Source organism: Nelumbo nucifera, chromosome 1, assembly GCF_055504915.1.
Source record: "Nelumbo nucifera cultivar China Antique chromosome 1, China Antique-T2T, whole genome shotgun sequence".
Taxonomy (NCBI): Eukaryota; Viridiplantae; Streptophyta; class Magnoliopsida; order Proteales; family Nelumbonaceae; genus Nelumbo; species Nelumbo nucifera.
In genome coordinates this window covers 93465480-93486983 of record NC_142649.1, presented here as the reverse complement: position 1 = coordinate 93486983, position 21504 = coordinate 93465480, and the positions used below count along the sequence as shown (strand labels likewise).

Here is a 21504-nt window from a genome sequence, read left to right as displayed (position 1 = left end):
GAAATCAAGTTTTGAAAAAAAAAAAAAACTAAAAATAAGCATTGAGCGGTGAGTTTTTAGTACTGATACTCCCCTGCCAATACACAGGGGTGTATCAATACTTTGAACCATGATTGCGACCTGGGTGATCAGGGTTAAAATCTTGGAAACAGCTTCTGTATGTACAGGGGTAAGGCTGCATATAGCCCTCCCCAGACCCCACATTGGTGGGAGCCTCGTGCACTGGCCTGCCCTTAAATATTGTTTATCAGCAACAGTAAAATATGACTATTGAGATTTGAGACTTAGAGAGTGAGAAGAATGAGACAAAGCGAGAGACACCTGATATCATAAAACCAATGGCAGGCAACTAAACCCACAAACTCATAGGCACTTCACATCACCCACCATGGATGCCTGTATAACCTTAAAATTTTATGCTACAGAAAACAAGAATTGATTGTAAGGGATAGAAAGTAACCTTTTCTTCAGAATTGCTCCTTTAGAAAACATTGCTGGTGGCATGTTGTAGTTGATACCAACTTGTAGAGAATTGTACTCAAAAGATGCTTGGATGCTTCGAAAGGTTACAGCTAAGGATGCTTGGATGCAAATCCCAAAAGCTTGACCCAATTATATCACAATGTTCCACAATCACTTTCTCCAAATATCCTTCAACAGGATGTCCACCATTTTCCTCCATGCTCTCTTCCACCTGTGAGTTAATGCATGGAACATAATTAGATATCCCTTTTTCAGCTTGGCAAGCTACCAGCAGAAATATACAGGGAATTAAAATTTATCTTTGTCAATAGGAGAGCAATCAGTTTAGAATAATGAATTTATAGGGAGATGTAAACAAAATTATGTAAGATTATCAATTAAATGTGACAAGATGCATCCTATAATGGAACTTCAGGTTTCCCCTCCTAGACATGAGTTGCACCAAACACGATGAGATTCAGACTTTAATACATGACATTCTTATGGGTATGGCAACACATTATCTTGTGTTAATTTATAAGCCCAGTTGAAGAAATTGACCACCTAAAATTTTGGGAAAAGGAAGAACAATTAAAATAGTGATTTTTTGTGTCAAATGTGGTAGATGATTACTAAAACTGTAAGACTCAATCCATCCAAAAAACAGAAAACTGTTTAAGAGATCCATTGAATCATGGGTCTTACTACTCTGCAAGCCTGCCTGTATAAAATTTGGATCCTACCCTACAGGATAAAAGAATCCATTTGATGAAATAGGAAATAACCTTGTCGCTGAAGACACATGATCCTTTACGGAACATCACTGGCAGTGTATTGTAGACGATGCCAAACTGTTGCAGAAGCAGATCCTCTTTCTCTTGTGTTTGAGTACCCTGGAGTATTGGGGAATACAAGGATTAGGAATTATTAAGGCATACATTGTATAATTTAGGGTTAGGAAATAATGTGCAATCCTGAGTAAAACATCTGCTGAAGGTGGCTAGTTATTTATGGTAAGCCCACTTGGGGGCTAAGCCACTCAGCTAATGAGGATGCAAAGAGTGGGAAAGATGGCTGAACCAACATGCAAAGATTCAAACAAGTCCCACTGGCCATACCATGGAGTAATCAAATCTGCTACTCAACATGTTTTAACCCAGTTCTGCACAGGGTATTCCCCTGATGACTATCAGCATCATAGTTTAGAAAATTGGGATTTGAACAAAGTTCAGCTGCAAATCTTTAAATAGCAGAAACAATAACAACCTAATTTGAAATTCCAAATTAACATATTAAAAGAAAGAAATAATTTTGGTTGCAAAGAGTTTCTGAGCCTACTATTACTACTACTACCAACATTTTTATTAGCTGAAAAGAAAAGAATCATAAGTCTTCTGAACGTATAGGAGAAGACAAGTAGCCCCAAATAAATACAATACAAAGCTGAAAGGGAAAAATAATCAAAAGAAATAACTGGAAAGAGAGGGACCAAAATACAATCGAGACCATCCAACCCCTCCTCTCATAAGAATCAGCCAAAGAAATCGACAGGACTTGGCACTGATCTGAACAATACCTATTTTATTATTTTGAGTTTTAAATATGGCATTCATACTTTGGAAGTTACAATCAAGGTTCTAAATATCGGTACAGGCTGATATGCCCGGATGGGGTGTATCGGCCTGTATCTTTATCCGCTTTTACATTTTTTAGTTTTTTTTTCAAACCGGTTCAGGGGGATCGGTATAAAGTCTGTCTACCCCCTGAAACAGGTCAGACCATGAAACACTTACTGTAGGGGTGTATTGGCCGATACGCCCTGATACGTTGTGAAATTTTAATCCTTTGTTACATTTATTTCATCAAGTGAAATTTTAAACTAGATCACCTTGACGAGACTATTAAGTGGCAGTATCCGCTGCATGAAACCCATAACATGAATGTTCCTCTCAAGGAAATTTATTGACAAAAGTTACTCATGAACTACAAATGATGTCTATGGGATGTCATAATGGTAACAAAAAAGAACATGAAGATTGTAGAATATAACAAAGAAATATTGAAAATAATGGAATAAAATTGAAACAATGAATTTTTACAACTTAAGTAAAAGATTGCAGCGAAACTAGATTTCAATATGGAAAATTCAAAACTCCATACGGAAAACCTTCTTAAACAAGTAGAAATAACATCTTTTACACCTTTAAAATATGCTGAGCTTCACTTTTGGCCTTTCCTGACTTAACCAGCATCCAGAAACAAGTATTGTACTGATTGTTGATATGACCTACAGAGCAGGAAAACAAAATGGCAGTACATGTCATTACAGATCAGTTGCTGGGATGGAGGTGAAAATTTCGACATGCCAGACAAAAAACAGAATGCATGTGCAAGTGTCTTCACATGTCAAGTGAACTGAATACTCACAATCTACTTGTCTCCATGCCAGATAATCTTGAAGGATCTCAGCTGATGGGTAGCATATAGCCCGTCCATCAAAAGAAGGTGCATACTTCAATTCCTTTTGCAGGAAGAACTCTTTCCATTTCATTACATACATAGAAGAGAAGAATGATACAACACGGGAAACTATTTGGCTGCAAGGATGATTTGGCAGAAAGGCAGAGTTTCCATGACTAATTGCAACAGAATACTTCTCTAGGACTAGGAGGTATACTCGTAGGGATGGGAGGACCAGAAAATGTCTCTTGTTACAATGTGAAAAACATCCATTCATTTTAGACCCACAAATTGATGAGCTATAGTCAAAGAGATAGCCTATATCTCAGAGAGAGAGAGAGAGAGAGAGAGAGACTATATCAAAATTCATCCTCTGATCAACATAATTATTAGATCCTTAGGCATGCTATAAAAGTCTTAATTCAATTTCCAATTTCTGGTATCTTAACAAAAGATCACAAAACTAGGATCATATCCTCTGCTTTGATTTTGGTGCCAAAGAGCTCCAATATGTCTACAAGGAGACGAACTGAATGGTAGGGTCCAACTTCTCTGTGCACACCATGTGTAGTATGTACAAAGAATGGAGGAGGGTTGCTTCTTCTGGTCCTTCCAGCTTACCTTGAGCTGGTATTCCTAGATAATTACATTCACAAATACCCGGAGATTATAGAAGCCTTGGTTAAGAAATTGAAAGACAAACCTGGAATATCTTTCACAGAACTGAGATCCATCCTTGAAAACAAAGCTGAAAGAAAAAGTATCAACAATTTAAGAAGACCCAAATGCTGAAAGAAACCACTTGAATATTAATAACAGGAATATAAAACTTTGTGAGTTTGGTAGACAGGTATTCAATAAGGCCAACCAAAAATCATGGTAGAACGATATACTATAATATTCTTTTTTTTATTGGTAAAAGAAGATGTATATTAAAACTGAGCATATGTAGAAGATCATGGAACAGTGTTTTAAAAAGAAAACAAGGCTGAAGCCTTGAGGCTTACCTTGAGGTGAAGCTCAAGGAACATGCCTCAAGGCTCAGGCAGAAAGTATATAGCACATTCCTCACACCATAAAATGACCTTTGTACGTATTTGCAAGTGCATACACATATGCACATGAATATGTACTATGTATGGCTTTAAGTATGTGTATCTGTGCTTTAACATGTTTAAAGCCATTTGGAGTAATTATTTAACAGTTAGAATATTTGTAATATTTTATTAAATGATTTGTAAGAATGTGATAGCTTTCTCTACATAAACCAATAACCCATGAGGCTTAAGCCTTGTACCTAAGGCTCATGCCTCACACATCAAAAGGTCCTGGCTCCTTATCCCATGCCTCCATATTCTTAAAAATTGCTTAGAAGTGACACAGGGAGCCAATGGCAACCCAAGGCCATATAAATTGGCTCCCTATCTTATGATATGAAATAAATGCAATCTAACTCCGTTAAGTATTGGCCCAACATCAGATCATTCCTTGTTGCACCCCCTATTCCTGAGACAAAGGGATTCAATCTAGCTGATCTATGACCCTGTCCTTTTTGATCTACCCCTAGCTCTTCCAGTCCCTTCAACTTGCAACAGATTACAGGTGCTGTTGATGGTCTTCTATGCACATGACCAAACTATCCTAGTCTACTTTCTCTCATTCTATCACCTATTAGAGCTACTCCTAGGTTCCTTCCAATGACTTCATTTTTTATCCTACCCTTTCTAGTTTTTCCACTCATCCATCTCAGCATGCACATTTCTGCCACTCTATTTTTTTTTGACATGTTGCTTTTTGATTGCCAAACACTCCGCTCCATACAGCATTGGCCTTACAATTGTTTTATAGAATTTTCCTTTTAATCTAAGTGGTATCTGCTTATGTCATAAGACTTCCAGATGCACTCTCCATTTTGCCCATACTACTCTAATTTTTATGGGCGACATCCTCCTCAATCTCTCCCCTGTTATGAATTTTCGAACAAAAGTACCAGAAAAGGTCACATTGAGTTCTCCTGGTCGACAATCCTAATTGTATGATGATTTGCACTCATATTATTGTTAATAAATTTGCAATGAATATATTCTATTTTAAAACCGCTTGTTTTTAAGGTATTTGTGCATTGACTTAACTTTGCATTTAATCATAGTTGTCAAGGCGACGCCTAGGCGACAAGGTGCCTTTTGAGGCTCGCCTCGCCTAATCGCCAAGCAGTTTTGTACTATGCATTGTAAAATATTTTTTTATTCTTTATTTTTTGACATTATAATTATAAAATAGGCACTATTAAACTAAAATATTCATTTTTTGTGTTTATATACTAATTTGTTTTTATTATTTTCTTATTTGTTAGGATTTAATCAATACAAACATTGTTAAATGCTGTATTGAACCCTCAAAGACTTTAAAACCTGAACCAATAAGTAAGGAAGAACTTATAATTTTGTCTAATCAACACATTTTCCACTACTACTACTACTTTTTCTTTTATTCTTTTCCTATAACAAAAATAAGGGTTCAGCCCCTATATTTTTTGAATTTTCTTCTTTTTTTTTCTTCTCATGAATATGTTGATTTTCTATACTTTAACATGAACTCTATACTTTTCTTATGAAAATTATGAATAATTAGTAAGGAAATATGGCTATGGTACCTAGGGAACTACCCTAGGATCTATGTTTTCTATATAAAGAAATCCATCGCCTAGGCGACGCCTAGGCGCTCGCCTAAGTGACTAGGCGACAAGACGCCCCCCTGACACCCAGCCTCGCCTTGGAGCCTTGAAAACTATGCATTTAATCCTTCCTTAGTTTCATCAATTAAAACAATGACATTAGCAAACAACATGCACCATGGTACCTGAATAATTTTAGTCATTTTACCTATGATCAGCAAATAAATAAGGGCCACATGTTGAACCTTGGCAAAGAAAATCCGATGGCTCTCCCATAGGTGCTTTAACATTGGTTGTTGCACCCTCATGCATATCCTTGATTAGGTTTATATACCTTTTTGAAACCCTTTTCTTTTCAAAGACCAATCATATTTTCTCTCTAGGGATTCTATCATATGCTTTCTCTAGATCAATGAACACCAATGAAGATCTTTCTTCTTCTCTCTAAACTTTTCTATAATTGTCTCAAAAGAAAGATAGCTTCCATGGTTGATTTCCCTAGCATAAACCCAAATTGGTTTTCTGATATACTTGTTTTATGTCATAACCTTTGCTCAATTATTCTCTCCAAAAGTTTCATAGTGCAGATCATGAGTTTAATTCCCCAATATTTATTACTTATTATTAATTTTGTGTATCACCTTTTTTTTTAATATAGGCACTTATCCAACCTCTCCCGACTCCTCACATACTAAACACTTGCACACTAGATTGATGCTTTTTATTGGTAACCAGAATACACACTAGATTGATGTTTGTTTATTAGTAACCAGAATTCATGCTAGATTGATGTTCTAAGATTTCAATCAACTTTGTGTAAGAATTTTCTCTATAGCCAGAAAAAGCTTCCACTCTAGGCAGGTCTTAACTACCTCAGATCTTGGCTAAACCTCAAGTGTTCACCCACCGCTCTCAGCTTATCATAGAAAATTTTGAATGAGAATTCACCATTAGGATCATACACTGAAACATTTTGATCCTCACGAGCTAGTTGAATTGGTTCATCTTCCAAGATCCATAATAACCCCACACAGTAGCTCCTAATTAAGCAAAGGCATGCAAAAGGAGGAATTCCATACAATTTTTCAATCTCTTGGGTGTGAACGTTCTTAGCCTGGGCCTACAAATTTCCGGGCTAGGGCCTAGATTGAGTGCAGGGTCAGTATGGCCCAGAATATATATTATAATATGATATAAATAATATATAAGCCCTATTGTATACTATTCAATATTATATAACATATATTATATTTTTCTGATTGATTACATATCATATATTATAATTTATAATATATAAGCTTGTAAGCCAAGCCCATGATTGCCCCTAAAATCACTCATTCCATAACTTGTAATGTCTAAATATGGATATTGACATGGAAATAGATGCAAGAAATGGGCGTGACCCTCCATTTCGTAAGACAATAGATAAGGACACAAATATGGGTATCCCATCTAATATGCTTATTACTTCTAAATTGACCTTTGAAGCTAAGTGTCATTTTTCAACACTATAATAATATCTTGTAAATTTTAACTAAACTTCTAACCAGTGTTAAGTGCAAGGCGCAAAAAAGGCATAGTGGTCAATTTGCGCCTGAGGCACAATGTGCAAGGCAAGGCGCACGCCTTTTTGAAGCAAGGCGCAAAAATACAAAAAAAAAATGCCTACAAATTCAAAAAAAATCAAAAAATATTAAACATGATATTAATAAAAAATATAAACTTAAATTTTAAAATAATGTTTTAAAAAACCTATTATCTAAAATTAGAATACATAAACATAAGATGTAAAGCATATTCAAATGAGAATTTAAAAATAAAATCAAACATATAAAACATTTTCAAGCATGTAAAACCCCTAATCTCTTCTTTCACTCAATTGCATTACTTCAAGTAGCTAATGTAATGTAAAACATATTATATTCCTGATTCTACGAGCCACCTTTGTGCCACGCCCCTCGAGGCAAGCCCAAACAAGTGCACGTTAGGTCTTAAGTTCTTAGTTTTCACACAAAAAATAATGATTTTATTGTTTTAATTGCTTTTTAAGAAGACATTTTATTAGGATGAATGAATGAACAACATTACCAAATTGGGGGTTCTCGGAGCTTCGGTGAGCGAGCGAACTGGAGTGGAGTCCCTGGCCCAACCGCTATGTTCAAAAAAAGCAAAAAAGAGTCAAATTTTCAAAAGGTGCATGCCTTTTGAAAGGGTTGTGCCTAGGACCTAGGTGAGGCGCATACCCTGAAATGTGCCTCACCTGTGCGCCTAGGCGCGCCTTTTAAATCGCTGCTTCTAACATACAGGCCTTTCTAGTAAAAATTGTTAAATTAACCCAATTTAATATTTTAAAAGTGTTAACATGATAAATCATAATATATAAGTGTTAATCCAATATCCATAGTCATATCCAATGCTTACATTAAATAAGCATGAGAAAGCACTACAAAAATTCTTGCTGGCCTCTTTCCAAAATCTGATCCAGGCATCTGCCCCCACTTCAGATGTACAACCTATTATAAAATTTGAAAGCATCCTTTGTAATTGCTTCCCATATAGTAAAATTGAGGTTGCTGACCTTAAATCCCACCCAATAGCATGCCCCATTATTTTCCTCTACCACCCTCTTCCATAAGGCATTATGTTCTCTCCCAAACCTCCACAAGCATAACAAAGCTGCCAAGGGCCTCAAGACCAATCAAAATCTCTACCACCCTCTCCCAATCCAATCATTTACAATCTAAGGGTTTTCCTCTACAATAAGCCTCTAAAATCTCATGGCTATTGATAGGCATAGGCCTCACAACAAAAACAAAAGCTTATCACAATTGATAACATTATAGGCTTCACACCAAAGACAAAAGCTTGACTCTCATTGAGTCACCTGACCCACCAGCCCAAATTAGATGATAAGATAACCCGATAACCATAAATATCTGAAGGATTTGGGTTTCCCAAGGACAACCTATCAAAGATCAACTTTATATATGCAAAACATTAAAGAAAAGCCACTTCTCACAAAACCTTAATTACAACTACTCTAGTATATGTGTCAGGCCACTCTTCATTTGGTTGGTGGGGGGAGGCATTTTAACCTAACATTGAAGGCATAAAATGGTCATATTATCCTTATGAATCCACAATGGTTGATCTTATCAGGCCTTTCTATGTGTTAATCTTTGAAAAAGATTACTGTCAAGGACACATGTCAAGGTTCGCAATTACAACCCCCTTTCTAGGGTGGCATTGAAGAGCAAAATACATCCATGAGCACATAGAGACAGGCAATTCTTTATCTTGACAAGTTTGCTTTTGTATTGGCATTACACATCATAATTTCAAACAAAATTAGTTTCCAGGTAGCAGAAAGACACACAAACAGAAAATGATGACAATGATAATAGTTATATATTACTATCACTGTATCACATGAAAGGCATCAAGGTAATTAAAACTTTTTATAGTAAAAATACAATTTATTCAACAAGAATGCAAGGTGCACACGGAATGATATCCCTTAAAAGAGAAAAAGAAAGAAATGAACAGCATGGAAAAAAAAAAACAATCCTGCACAGAAATGAATATATCAGCCATTGTATGAATGATGCTTGTGCCCAAAAACAAAACAGAAAAAGCACACCAAAACCAAGATCACTACCATAAGACGCACTCACACGTCAAAAACAAGTTCTGATTTTCTTGAAATGTTTATTTAATTTGTGGTGTTTTGAGTTTATAATAACAAAATGAAAGTCCTATGCTAAAAGCAACCTATGGAAGAAATATACTACCTGTATTCATCACTGACCCCATAAGAGAAGACAACATCAGGAAACTCTTCTAGGACTGCTGCTGCACATGAGTTCATCAAATTCAAAGCTTTCTCATCATTTGGTTTCTCAAATTCATGGGCCTCAGAAAATCTACCAAAAGCAACAAAACAAAGGTTTATGCCCCTGGCGAAGCATCAAGCCAACCAAGCAATAAAACTCCACTTCATTAAAGATTTACTACTCTACAAAATCTGAACTTAAATACGTATGTAGGTAATAAAGACTTTTTTTTTGTTGCTATTATTTCCATTTTTAATCACCACATTAAGTGAAGATGATTGTGATATGATTGTCAACTGTCAAATTAGTCCATGAATTGGCCATTCTCCACAATCCAGGTACGTCATAGATGCACTTATGCATAGACTAAGGTCCTTGTTTTTTTTAATTTGTAACTGCTGTTAGTTTTTTTCTGTTAATATATACTTGATGTTACCAATCAAAGAAAATGGAAGAGAATGTTTCTTGAATTCTACCAATCTCCTTATCCAATCTGATTAAAAATAATATTTATTATGCAAAATGTTAAGGATGAAGATATAACATTCCAATAGAATGTTGTTCTATAGCACAGTCAACATTAACTGTCAGTGAAATATAAATGTTCCACCATGCAAAGAGGTTACTACGGATCAAGGTGTTGCATGTGCTACTGACAAGGTTTCCAGAAAGAAGAAATGCTACAAAATCCAGTAGCCAGTTGTAGTTTCAGAAAGCAGGAGACTGTTTTACAACCATGGTTGGTAAAATTGACTATGTCCTGAAATTTAAGGTATATAAAAGAGCATTTTTAAAGGTCCATGATACAAGATGGATCATAAATGCCATCATTCCACAGTCAAGGATGTGTAAGCCATGCTGAAAAGTGATTGAAGAGCATCTAACTGTGCAGAGGTTACAAGGGTGCAAGAGGTTGATTAGAGGGTGGATGGATGACTTTGATGGTTGATTGTAGGGTGGAAAAATGGTGATAGGAATTAGGGAGGTGAAGATGTGAGGGTGATGGATGGTGTGACCTAATCTAATGATCAGGATCCAACAGCCAGAAAAAACAAAAACATCTAGGTTTTCATTCTTTTTATTTTTTTGGGAATGGGGACCTATTTTTGGGCCATGTTTTGGTATCCCCTTTCACTTTTTCCTTTATGGTTAATGAAGAGTTTGTAATACCAGATAAAAAATTAAAATCTAGATTGTCTTTACCCGAAAAAAAAAATCAATGCACATTTGAATAAGATAATAGGAAAGAATCTTGTAGAACATGACAGATTGGTAAGGTAAATCCAATTCTTTTAACCATAATGAAGATTATTTAATGATCAAAAGGTAGATTATAAAGAAAGAGCACCCAATACAGAAGGGGTCCCATAAAAAGGGAAGGAAAACAAGTGCAAGAAGCAAAAGAAAGGACAAAACGCACTACATTGGAAGCACATTTCTACTAACACCCTCTTGAGTAAGCAAGTTCTCCATAGAGTTGGCAGATCTCGGGCCCAATAAAATAAGGGATTCAGCCTAGCCACCAATGATATTGCCTCTTTCATCAGATGTCTCAGCAGTCAGCACCTTTTAAGGCTGGAAGAACAACCAATCACCCACTTAAAATAACCTGACAATTACCCCCCCCTTCAAATAACCAATCCTCTAAGCTCATAGAAGAGAAAATTTTGAGATGTTAAGAAGGAAAGGAGCTCAGCTCTTGTGAAATCAGCCACTGTCATTGGTCCACAATAATCATAAGGATGGTTTAGAAAAATTCTCTATAAACCCCACTAGTGCCAGAGTTTGCTGCACATAAGTCCACCACAGGGTTAGACATCTCAGGAGAAACCAGAGTTTTCTAAACTGAAGGACATTTCCAATAAAAAAAAAATCAAAATTTGTTCTACTGTCGTAAGTGAAGAAAAAGGTTCCTTAGTCAGAGATACTTTGTACAGAATATTATCTTTCAACTTAAGGTCCTAATCTAGATGTTAGTATTTTCAATATATGGAAGATGGGGAGTGTGAGTGAATGTGATACAAACAAAATTTAAGCATATATATGTGATACAACTTAGGTGTGTATCATATATATATATATATATATGGAAGATGGGGGTGTGAGTGAATGTGATACAAACAAAATTTAAGCATATATATGTGATACAACTTAGGTGTGTATCATATATATACATGGAAGATGGGGGGTGTGAGTGAATGTGATACAAACAAAATTTAAGCATATATATGTGATACAACTTAGGTTTGTATCATATAACTAATCAAAAATAAGCACTTGCACAAACAAAATTTAAACAAATACCAGTGATAATATTCCTCATAATAACAGAATAATGCTAAATCTCTTTTTTTTATCAATAGCAAAGGCAATAATATTATTAAAACAAATATTAAGTACTAGAATAGAGTGAAAGGGGAAGGGATAAACTATCTTAGCCCCTCCCCAAATGAATTACATCATAGCCCTTCCCACCCCTTGTTTGGCAAGTGTATCAGCAAAAGCATTTGCATCTCTATTGACCCACTTATAAGTCACCTCTATCCCTTGTAGCCAATTAACAATTGTTGAAGTTTGACCTGCCATAGAATTCTGTCTTGTTCGTTGACTGTAGAGTAAAGTAGACAGCAAGAAGTAGGAGAGGAAAGAAGAAAAGAGAGAAGAGAGAAAAGAGAGAAAGGCTGGTTCGAATTAGGGAAAAAAGTTAAAACCCTTGATTCGGCCAGACCTATTATTATATTATTGACTTATTGAAAAAGACTTGAGTGCCCTTCTTTAAGTAAGAGGCACTCGAACTAACATAACAGTACACATCAGCACACTCAACAAGTACAAAGACTGAAATACCCCTTCACTAACACCACTAACACTCCCCCTCAAGCTGGTGAGTATATATCATATAATCCCAGCTTGTTACATATGTAGTCCACTCTCCCCCGACTCAAGCCTTTTGTAAACAAGTCTGCCCACTGGTTTCCCGTACTAACATATGCAGTTTCTATCACCCCATTCAGCACCTTCTCTCTCACAAAATGACAGTCAACTTCGATGTGCTTGGTTCTTTCATGAAACACTGGATTGGAAGAGATATGAACCGCTGTCTGATTGTCACAGTAGAGCTTCATTGGAGTACTGATGTCATATCCTATCTCCTGTAGAAGGTTCCTCAGCCACACTAGTTCACAAGCAGTATGTGCCATGGCCCTATATTCCGCTTCTGCACTGCTTCTTGCCACAACTGTTTGCTTCTTACTTTTCCATGTTACCAGGTTACCCCCCAGAAAGGTGCAATAGCCTGTGGTAGATCGTCTATCAGACATAGAACCTGCCCAATCAGCATCGGTGTATCCTTCTACTACCAGTTTTCCACCACTTCTGTACAGCAAACCACGACCAGGAGCTCCTTTCAGATACCTCACAATCCTTAGCACTGCATTCCAATGTGGGACCAAAGGTTTCTGCATGAACTGACTCACCACACTAACCGCAAATGAAATATCTGGCCGAGTAATGGTTAGATAGTTTAGTTTGCCTACAAGTCGTCGGTATCTGCCAGGCTCTTCAAACACTTCACCTATATCACTGCTCAGCCTCGTATTTGTTTCCATAGGTGTCTCAGCCGGTTTAGTACCCAACAATCCTGTTTCTTCCAGTAGATCAAGCACATATTTCCTCTGGCACAAATTAATGCCATGCTTAGATCTTGCTACCTCTATGCCCAAAAAGTATTTCAACTTGCCAAGGTCCTTTGTCTGAAAGTGTTCCTGTAGGAATGCCTTCAATCTGTCAATGCCCATTTTATCATTCCCAGTCACGACGATATCATCCACATACACCACCAATATTATTTTACCTGCCGAAGAGTCAAGACTGAAGACAGAGTGATCAACTTGGCACTGTTTCAGACCAAACTTCTTGACCACCTCACTGAACCTACCAAACCATGCTCGAGGGGACTGTTTAAGTCCATAAATAGCCTTCTTAAGTCTACATACCTTACCATCCTCCCCCTGAGCAACAAACCCAGGTGGTTGCTCCATGTAGACCTCCTCGAGCAAATCCCCATGCAAAAAGGCATTTTTGATATCGAGCTGATGGAGAGGCCAACCAGACATAGCTGCAAGAGAGATGACGACACGAACTGACCCTATCTTAGCAACCGGGGAGAACGTCTCCGTGTAGTCAATGCCATAGGTTTGGGAGTACCCTTTGGCAACCAGCCGCGCCTTCAGGCGCTCAACACGACCATCTGGCAAGTACTTAACACTATACACCCACTTACAACCGACAGCCTGCTTCCCAGGAGGAAGAGCGGTGAGATCCCAAGTGTGATTATGATGCAAAGCAGAGAGCTCTTCTTCCATAGCACGGCACCACTCTGGAGAGGTAAGGGCTTCCTGGACATCCTTAGGAACAACCACGGAGGATAACAAAGATATGAACTGGCGATGGGAAGCGGAGAGGTGGGTAAGTGAAACAAAATTGGAAATAGGGTGAAGGGTGCAAGTACGCTTACCTTTCCGTAAGGCAATAGGAAGATCTAGGTCGGAGGCTGGTGTCGAAGCTGGAGCTGGATCTGTCGACGGTGATGAAGCTGGAGGAGCTGCAGCCGGTACACGTGGGCGATGTGTATACACGTGACGGATGGGTGGACGGTCAACCAATGGTGGCACCGGAGGCAAGGACGTAGGCATGACTGGAACCAAAGGAGGTGGATCAGCCACAGGAAGAGGAAGAGGAGGTGGTGATGTGGGGGAAGCAGCAGCACCGGACCCCACGAAGAACGGAGTAGACTCAAAGAATGTAACATCAGCACATACCAAGGAACGACGAGAACTAGGATGATAACACTTGTACCCTTTCTGAGTTCGGGAATAACCAAGGAAGATACACTTCATGGAACGTGCATCTAACTTGTCAGTCCCGGGACTCAGATTATGAACGAAGCAGACACACCCAAATACCCGAGGAGAAAGCGGAAACGGAGACATGTTGGGGAATAAGACACTAAAAGGAGAACGACCATCAAGGATAGACGTGGGCATCCGATTAATTAAGAAACAAGAGGTGAGCATTGCATCGCTCCAAAAAGTTTTGGGAACATTCATGTGGTGCATGAGGGAGCGTGCCGTTTCTACAAGATGGCGGTTCTTTCTCTCAGCAACCCCATTTTGTTGCGGAGTATAGGTACATGAAGTTTGGTGTATAATGCCATGTTGGTCCAAGTATTCTCGAAAAGATGAAGACAAGTATTCACGACCATTATCAGAACGGAAAATTTTGATGTGAACACCAAATTGATTGCGGATCTCAGCATAAAATTTCTGGAAGATGGAAAATAATTCACTTCTTTCTTTCATTAAATAGAGCCACGTCATTCTTGAACAGTCATCAACAAAAATAACAAAATATCGGTATCCATTATATGACATCACTTTATAAGGACCCCAAACATCTGAATGAATTAAAGAAAAAAGACTCGACACACGGTTATCGACCCTAGAACGAAAGGGAACACGATGGTGTTTCCCAAATTGACAAGACTCACAATCTAAAACAGAAAGTTGACTCAATGAAGGGACTAAGGACTGCAACACTTTCAGCGAAGGATGACCAAATCTACAGTGCCACTGGAGAGGAGAAATGGATGACTGAAGAGCCGTTGACGTTCGTCCACCACCATCAAGATAATACAGTCCACCAGCTTCATGCCCTCCACCAATCTTCATCCCCGTCTTGAGATCCTGAAAAACACACATAGAAGGGTAAAAAGTGATGGAGCACTTAAGTGACTTGGTCAGCTTACTAACAGACATAAGATTAAATGGAAGCTTAGGTACATATAAAACAGAGGATAGGGATACAGGGTCTAGGTCAACATTACCAACACCACAGATAGATGACGTGGAGCCATTAGCAAGGGTAACAGATTGTGATGTTGAGCAATGAGTGAGAGATGAAAACACACCTGGAGTTCCCGTCATGTGATCGGAGGCTCCAGAGTCAATAATCCAGGGGTTGGGTGTGGATGCCAAACAAGCCATACCTGAGTGTGCAAAGGAAGCTGTGTTCTGCTACGACTTGGATTGAACAAACCTCTCATACTCATCACGAGGAACACTCACCATCTCCTTGCCTGGACCATCTGAGGGAGTAGAAGGCATCGGGTCAGCTGACCGTTTCTCCTGTGTAGGGCTGAAACTGGTGTCACTAGTCATGGCATGGTTGGCCCACGTCGAGGGAGGACCATGTAAGTCATAGCAGTAGTTAATGGTATGTCCATCCAAACCACAGTGAGTACACTTCCGTGGACCCGAGCCACGTCCTCTACCACGAGCTCCCCCTGAATCTCTGCCTCCAGTACGACCACCACCACGGATATGTGTAGATCCACCACTACCACTCCTGCCAGGCTGGGTTCCTCGAGTCCCACTTCTGCCACCTCGGCCTCTTGACACTGCAAATGCTGATTTATCGGAGACATTAGAGTCCATAGATCCAATGGAAGCCCTCCGAAGACGAGCAAACACCTCCTCTAAAGATGGAAGAGCAGATCCCCCTAGTATCTGGGCTCGTACTGGTTCATACTCAGACTTCAGCCCCACCAGAAACCGTGTTACATCAAGCTGCTCTCGCTGTTGCTGTTGAACTTTGACATCTGAAGTGAGAGGATGATAGACATTTAACTCATTACGGATATTCCTCACATTGGCATAATACTCCTCAAGGCTCTGATTTCCCTGTTGCAGATTGAAGTATTCCTGATACAGTTGATATACCCTAGTGGTATTATCCTGACCTGAATACAGTTTCTTGGCATGATCCCACACCTCTTTGGCTGTGTCAAGAAACATGAAGTTCACACTGATTTTGGGTTCCATGCTGTTCCACAACCATGTAATGATCTGTGCATCTTCCTGTTCCCAGTCTTCATACTCCTGAGAATTAGCGGGGGGTTTCTCCTCTCTTATATGCTTCACTTTCTTCTTCGCCTTCAGAAAAACCTCTACAGACTTGGCCCAAGGGACATAATTCTCTCCATTCAGTTTAATGGAGGTCATTTGGACATTCAGGTAGTCAGTAGATATCATGACACTAGGTTTACTATCACTGTTATCTGCCATTGCCGAACTCCCTTAATTCTGAGCACTGAATTAGGAGCACTACACACTGCACACTACACACAGACACTTCATCGAAATCTGCACACTGATTTCAACAGCTGAGAACTGCAACACCACAAACCCTACTCACCGAAGTCTGTACACTGATTTCAGCAGTATTAAATGTTGAAAACTACAACACCACAACCCCTACTCACCGAGGTCTACACACTGATTTCAGCGATATCAAAAGCTGAAAACCACACTTGTAACACCACCAACATTAATCCACAACTATAGGAAGCTTCACCATTAAGTAGACACTATTGCCATTCGAATCACACACAAACCAGAATAAACCCTAGCATAAACCCTAGCATACTGCAATCTGAGAACCCATCATGCGAACTGTACTACACCTCTCATGTATTCCATAACAAAAAAAATATATAAAAAAACTTTACCTCATCGCCTGAAGGCCAACCATACGAAGGGCTGAGACACCACTGCACCACACGTACCAGCCCTAACTAGGGCTTAGAAACCACAGCAACCAATCACCAACGACACAATCGGAGGCATAGAGACCTCCTAGGGAAGAGGGCGATCACTCCTTTTCAGCCCTTTTCCCAGTCTCCAACTCACAACTGAGAACCCCAAGTGAAACCCTAATTCGAATGCGCAGAAGGCAGAATTCTAGCAAGTCTGATTTGGTGAACCTAGCTCTGATACCATGTTGAAGTTTGACCTGCCATAGAATTCTGTCTTGTTCGTTGACTGTAGAGTAAAGTAGACAGCAAGAAGTAGGAGAGGAAAGAAGAAAAGAGAGAAGAGAGAAAAGAGAGAAAGGCTGGTTCGAATTAGGGAAAAAAGTTAAAACCCTTGATTCGGCCAGACCTATTATTATATTATTGACTTATTGAAAAAGACTTGAGTGCCCTTCTTTAAGTAAGAGGCACTCGAACTAACATAACAGTACACATCAGCACACTCAACAAGTACAAAGACTGAAATACCCCTTCACTAACACCACTAACAACAATTTTCCTCTTCTCATATATGTAGAACCACCATCCAGCCTCCTCTTCTTTCTGGAGCCAGCTTATAACAAGCTTTGAATCTCCCTCAATTAGCAAATTCCTGATGTTCAGCTCCTTAGCCTTTTTAATCCCTTCCATAACCGCCATATTTTCCACCCTCAAGAGTCTCCCACTCCAATAGAGCCTGAGTAGAATGCAATAACATTACCATCCTCATTCCTGAACACTCCTCCGATGCCTGACGGGCCCAGGTTCCCTTCACTACTACCATCAAAATTAAGCTTAACAACATCTGTAGGTGGTGGGAACCAAACTGACCCCAATTCCTCAACCACCCCCTGGAACATCCTTGAAGAGTTCCAAAGACTTCACCCGATGGATCACCTTGATGATAACAACTTTAATAATGGCTTCTCTACTTCAATCTTTTCCAAGAAATATTCATTGATTCCTCTCTTCCCAAATTGTCCAACACACTGCTGCCCGTGTGCATCTCCAAAGCAATCTTCCCCTCTTCCTTGGCCAGCTCTATATGTCATGACTCTTAAGAAATGGGCTTCCTCGACATGATCTATAAGAGCCTATTGGCCACCCAAGGTCCAATTTATTAGGCCTAGTTAGAGGTACAATAAATAGCCAAGTTTTAGGCCAATGGCCAATAACTGAGAATATGAGTTTTTACAACACTCATTTTCAAGAATTTCTTCTTTGTTAATGCTCTTGCATCTCTCTATAGGTCTTTATTATGACCAATCAGCCAGATTCTCCACATAAGGGAGGTCAAAAGTCCAGTTTCTATAATCATTGGAACTTCCACATATTGTAATTAGTGTTAGACAGTTATGCCCTTTAGCCCCAATCAAATTGATGTACCTTTTTGACATTTATTGTAAATGAATAAAGTACATAATTGATTCATGTCATTGTGGTGTGTTTCTGTGTAATACCCTTAAACTGGACACTTAATGAGACTCGTGTTAGTTCAGAATCTTCACAGCCATTGGATAGATCAGGGGAGATTTATCCTGCCAAGGCTGACACTGATGTGCCGCCAAGTTGGTTGGGGTGGCTTGTCTCAACTGCCAGGGTGAGACCTAAGGTACATGCATTGTGGGTTTTCTTGAAACCCTGAACTGGACCAAAATTTCAGTATTGCCCTAGACCTTGGAGATAGATGGGCAAAACTGGAATGTTACACCTGACCCCTAGACTCGATTATGATACTGCACTAGGTGTCAGATTGGGCTGCCTTTGATATGCCAATCAATGAGATCCTTAGAGAGGGTCAAAACCTGGGTATGTTGGGACAGTCCAAGAATTCACCTGAGTGGGTGATCATAGTGAAAGGATCAGCCCCTTTATTGGGCAAAGTGAACGATCGATGATGCACTCTCTCTAATGGAAACCTAAACTGCCGGCAGTTGATTTCAACCGTTGAAATTTGTTTTGCAAAATATATTTATATAAAGATATACATATATATTATGGTTTCAAAATGTTTGCAAAAAGTTTTAATGCCGGGATCCATGTGAGTAGAGAGTGTTGTTCCTTGCAGCCAAGTGATATACATATATAAAGATCAATGTTTGGGTCCCACGTCATACAAGGATAGCCAACTAGGCAACAGGTTAAGAGGTTAAGTGAGCACATAGACTTAATGGGCCTAAAGTCCATTCGAACTGGCTTAATAAGATTAATTAAATAGGGGGCGGTTCTGAGATTTGGATCAGCAGATAGGATAAGGGATTATCCCTATCCACTCAAAGAGTCCAGATCCAAATAAAGATTTGGATCAGGAAACTCCTAATTTGATTAGGAAGTTTGATCTTTATCTGCAGATAAGATAAGGGATTATCCTTATCTCTTAAAGAGAGTCCAGATCCAAATACAACATTTGGATTAGGAAACTCCTAATAGGATTAGGAGAGCCTCTCTTTAAGGCTATAAATAGGAGAGTTGGGCAGACCTCCAAACACACTCACTGTCTGCTGAATTAAGAAAAAAGACAACACACAGTTTGACTACTCCCGTCTTCTGCTCTTTTCTTCCTGTTCTTGTCGCCCCTACCCAGTTTGATATCCACCAGTGGGAGTGATCAAAAACCATTATTGATATTTCTTCTTGCTAGAAGAGGCAATCTGAAATTGTGCTCACCATCCCTTTACTACATTCTTGCTAAAGAATTCGGTTCTTGTTGAAGAGTCGTCTTGCTGATTCTACTTCACATCACACTGTGTCATCTTCAGTGGGAGCAGATTTTGGTTTTCTCCTTGGGTGTTAACACCTTCGTTGGGAGTTATTGTTACTCCGTATCAGGTATATCCCTCTCCTCCCTTTTGGTTTCAGATCTGATCCGGTTTGTTTCAATATTGATCTTTGAAAATGCAATTTTCTAAAATAGGGAATGTCATTCCCAGAGAAATTTTTGAAATTCCGCCCAACCTTCTTGCAGGGTTCAGCCATCCATACGATGGATCTCTCATCCCTTCAGTTAGTTCCATCAAACTTTGTAGGGAGAAAATCAACCTTTTCAGCCATCATAAATAGCAAAAAAAACAACCCAAAATAGCAGCACTGATGTTGGACAAGCACTCAAATCAGCAATGAACAAGGCAGAAAATTACTACAGCCGAACACAGTATTCTTCAGAAAAGTATAATGAGGGCTGAAGCATGAAATACAGACAAATCCAAGGCAACTTCAGCAGGAAACTAATCCTCCAATAAACACCACAGAATTAGGGCAACACAAACTAGGGTTCCAAGGAAATGATAACCAAGAGAGGAAAATACCCTAGGGCAGCACAAAAACTAGGGTTCCAAGGACTGATAACAGTCGATTATGACAATAGTGTGATGCACCACCATGAATGAGAAGTTTTTCAGATCAGCTTGAAGAGAGGACCTGATGTCTGTTGAAGTTCCTCAGTCAGGAGCAAAAGAAACCAGGTTCGAAACTGCTGCTGTTGTGGAAGGAAGAAACCAAACTGTTGAGATTCCTTAATCTGTGACTATTCAAAACTAAACCACGAGAAAAGCTGCTGCTGGAGAAATCAGTACACAGACGGAGGAAGAGAACAAATCTGCTGCCACCTAGGAGAGAAGATCAGAACTCCTCCAAGACTTGTCAGTTTCCGCTGATTTTCTGAGAGAAAGAAGAAGGTTTTGGGCAACACAGCTGGTCAGAAATCCTTCCAGACAAAAGCTTTCAAGAGGAACAAGGGTTAGGATTAAAGAGAACAGCCCTAACACTAGCCAAAACACCCTAAGAACAAAAAACCCTAATATGCCCAATGAATGAGCAAGGAAAGAGCAGAGATTATAGAGCAGCCTGCTCTAATACCATGTCAACAGACCCAGAGTAGATAACAAAATTTTGGGGATGAAGCGAAAATAATAATAATAATAATAATAATAAAATGGTACATCAGGGAGTTTCTTCACACCTACGACAGCGTAGGGAGGTTGATTCCCCATCAAAAGAACCTACGTCACTCCCTTTTGAAAATTTGACAATTTTTTGCTTTTTTTGAACATAGAGGTTGGGCCGAGGGCTCTACCCCCGGACCCCCGTGCCCCTCAAGGCAAGCCCAAACAAATCCACGTTAGGTCTTAAATTCTTAGTTTTCATTCGCTCACCTAACGTGGACTTGTTTGAGCTTGCCTCGAGGGGCGTGGCACAAAGGCAGCTCGTAGAATCAGGAATGTAATATGTTTTACATTACATTAGCTACTTGAAGTAATGCAACTGAGTGAAAAAAGAGATTAGAGGTTTTACATGCTTAAAAATGTAATATGTTTTGAATATGCTTTACATCTTATGTTTATGTATTTTAATTTTAGATAATAGGTTTTTTAAAACATTATTTTAAAATTTAAGTTTATATTTTTTATTAATATTATGTTTAATATTTTTTTTGAATTTTTTGGCAT

General features: G+C 39.0%; 1 protein-coding gene across 7 annotated transcripts in view; it reads right to left on the bottom strand.

Annotated features, from left to right (window-relative positions):
• Nucleotides 1–21504, bottom strand: part of LOC104605504 (tRNA(His) guanylyltransferase 2-like) — a 48693-nt gene that overhangs the window by 692 nt on the left and 26497 nt on the right. For 6 of the 7 annotated variants that reach the window (XM_010270300.3, XM_088888967.1, XM_088888971.1 and 3 more), the window contains 6 exons: nt 9388–9519; nt 3626–3670; nt 2890–3059; nt 2664–2749; nt 1248–1355; nt 461–694 (listed from right to left, as the gene is read on the bottom strand). In XM_010270300.3, coding sequence (XP_010268602.1) covers nt 539–694; nt 1248–1355; nt 2664–2749; nt 2890–3059; nt 3626–3670; nt 9388–9519 — 697 coding nt within the window. In that variant the 3' untranslated portion in view covers nt 461–538. The remainder of the gene's footprint in view (nt 1–460; nt 695–1247; nt 1356–2663; nt 2750–2889; nt 3060–3625; nt 3671–9387; nt 9520–21504) is intronic. The other variant, XM_088888980.1, reaches the window with a different exon arrangement.